This window comes from Hordeum vulgare, chromosome 6H, assembly GCF_904849725.1.
Source record: "Hordeum vulgare subsp. vulgare chromosome 6H, MorexV3_pseudomolecules_assembly, whole genome shotgun sequence".
NCBI lineage: Eukaryota > Viridiplantae > Streptophyta > Magnoliopsida > Poales > Poaceae > Hordeum > Hordeum vulgare.
The window spans coordinates 61,240,789-61,242,640 of record NC_058523.1 but is presented as its reverse complement, the minus strand read 5'-3'; the positions used below and the strand labels follow the sequence as shown (position 1 = coordinate 61,242,640).

Genomic DNA, 1,852 nt, shown 5'->3' with positions numbered 1-1,852 from the left:
GAGCCCCATGAGAACGCGATAAGTATGAGTGCCATCAGCCATCAGAAGCATGTAAACACTATGTATACATTCGCTGGTGCCCTTGATCCATTCCCCAGATTTGTTTAGCACATGGCATACCCTCCCTGCCTACAGAGAAGAAATTATGTTCTGAATTTGTACAAGAGTTTACCTGAGTATGTCGTCCACAGCCATCTAACGCGATCTCCGCCATGCCTAACTGAAAGTGTGACCAAGGAAGGAATAGTCCATCAATGGCCCGGCCCGGTTGGCAGGGGAGGCCCTCCGTAGAGTTTCTTGGCGCGCCTGAATATGGAATTCACCAACTAATTGATCATCTTCTTCCCCCATTTATCCAACTATCCTTCCGGAAATTGGTTGTGCGCCCATCCAAGACATGGAGGATCAGGTAGATGGTTCCAAGATTGCAAAAGGATGCGCCAAAATGGGCACGAAAATGAAGCGGGAAATCACTCCGCTAAAAAGTAACAGAGGATGCAGTTTTGAGTTGCCCGCCAAACTCCCAGAACTGAAATTCAGAACGAGCGGGAAATCTACCCGCCAATTCGAAAGTTCCGTCCAATCTTTTTGGGCGCGAAACTGGAGCATGGAAATAGACGTGGATTTTTAATTTTAGTTTTCTACGAAATTTATACCTTCGCAACTGAGCAGGGAAATCAACTGGAGCAGGGAAATCTCCCGCCAAATCGAATGCTACACGAAATTGGGGCGGGAAACCCCACCACCAAACATTTCAGGCACGCGCCAAAGATGTTGACCTAGTTTGGTTGATTCCCACCTACCTTCGCAATTGCCCGCCCAGGACCCTGCATGGATGAAATTCGAAAGATATGAATCGCAAACCCACACCCAAAGATGCAATTCTCTGAGCAAAGGGATAACAAGGGGCATGGGCAAATGAAACACAGATCGAACGCATTGCATGAAAGCAAAGTTTCATTGAAACCACGGTCAGAAAATACAAGGACACAGCAAGAACAGTCTACTTCGAGCTGAAGTATCCTGAAGCACACCCATGCATGTAACATCCATCCCAGCTACTCCGACCTAACTATGCAATGGCCGCCTACGCCTTCTTGGGGGACTTGGCGGTCTTCTTGGGCGACTTGGGCTCCTTGGGCGACTTCTCGGCGGTTTTCTTGGGGAGCAGCACCGGGTTGATGTTGGGGATGACGCCGCCGTGCGCGATGGTGATGCCGGCGAGCAGCTTGCCGAGCTCCTCGTCGTTCCTGATGGCGAGCAGCAGGTGGCGGGGGGTGATGCGGCTCTTCTTGTTGTCCTTGGCGGCGTTGCCCGCCAGCTCCAGCAGCTCGGCGGCGAGGTACTCGAGGACCGCCGCGAGGTAGACGGGGGCGCCGGAACCGACGCGCTGCGCGTAGCGGCCCTTCTTGAGGAAGCGCCCGATGCGGCTGACGGGGAACTGGAGCCCGGCCTTGACGGACCGCGACACGGACTTCTTCCTGGGGCCGCCGGCCTTGCGCCCGGCCGCGCCCTTCTTCCCCTTCCCGGCGGCTACGGTGGCTGAGGCGTCCATGGCTAGGTGGAGAACGGATTCGGGAGTAGGAGAGATGTGTGTGGAGATTGCTTGACTGCTGATTGCCGGGTGCGTTGGTGAGGAAAGAGACGGGATTGCCGAGTATTTATTCGTGGGGAGGAGGGGAGGAAGAAGGGGCGGTGGGCCCATGGATCCGCGTGAACGGCAATGGACGGCTGGATCGGCAGCGGGATGGACGGCTGTGATGCCAACAAAAACGATAAAGAATAAATATTTGGGATGTGTAAAGATGTGTTTGCTTTCAAATGTGATGAAATTATGCTATTTGATTACCTG

General features: G+C 53.5%; 1 protein-coding gene across 1 annotated transcript; it reads right to left on the bottom strand.

Moving 5' to 3' along the window:
• Positions 1–939: 939 nt before the first annotated feature.
• Positions 940–1,645, bottom strand: LOC123403105 (histone H2A-like). The gene has a single exon (XM_045097072.1). It carries the CDS (start codon positions 1,553–1,555, stop codon positions 1,088–1,090), a length of 468 nt encoding a protein of 155 aa, XP_044953007.1. The 5' UTR covers positions 1,556–1,645; the 3' UTR covers positions 940–1,087.
• Positions 1,646–1,852: the final 207 nt, after the last annotated feature.

Coding starts and splice junctions, on each gene's coding strand:
- LOC123403105 (XM_045097072.1), bottom strand. CDS start 1,555: ATGGACGCCTCAGCCACCGTAGCCGCCGGGAAGGGGAAGAAGGGCGCG.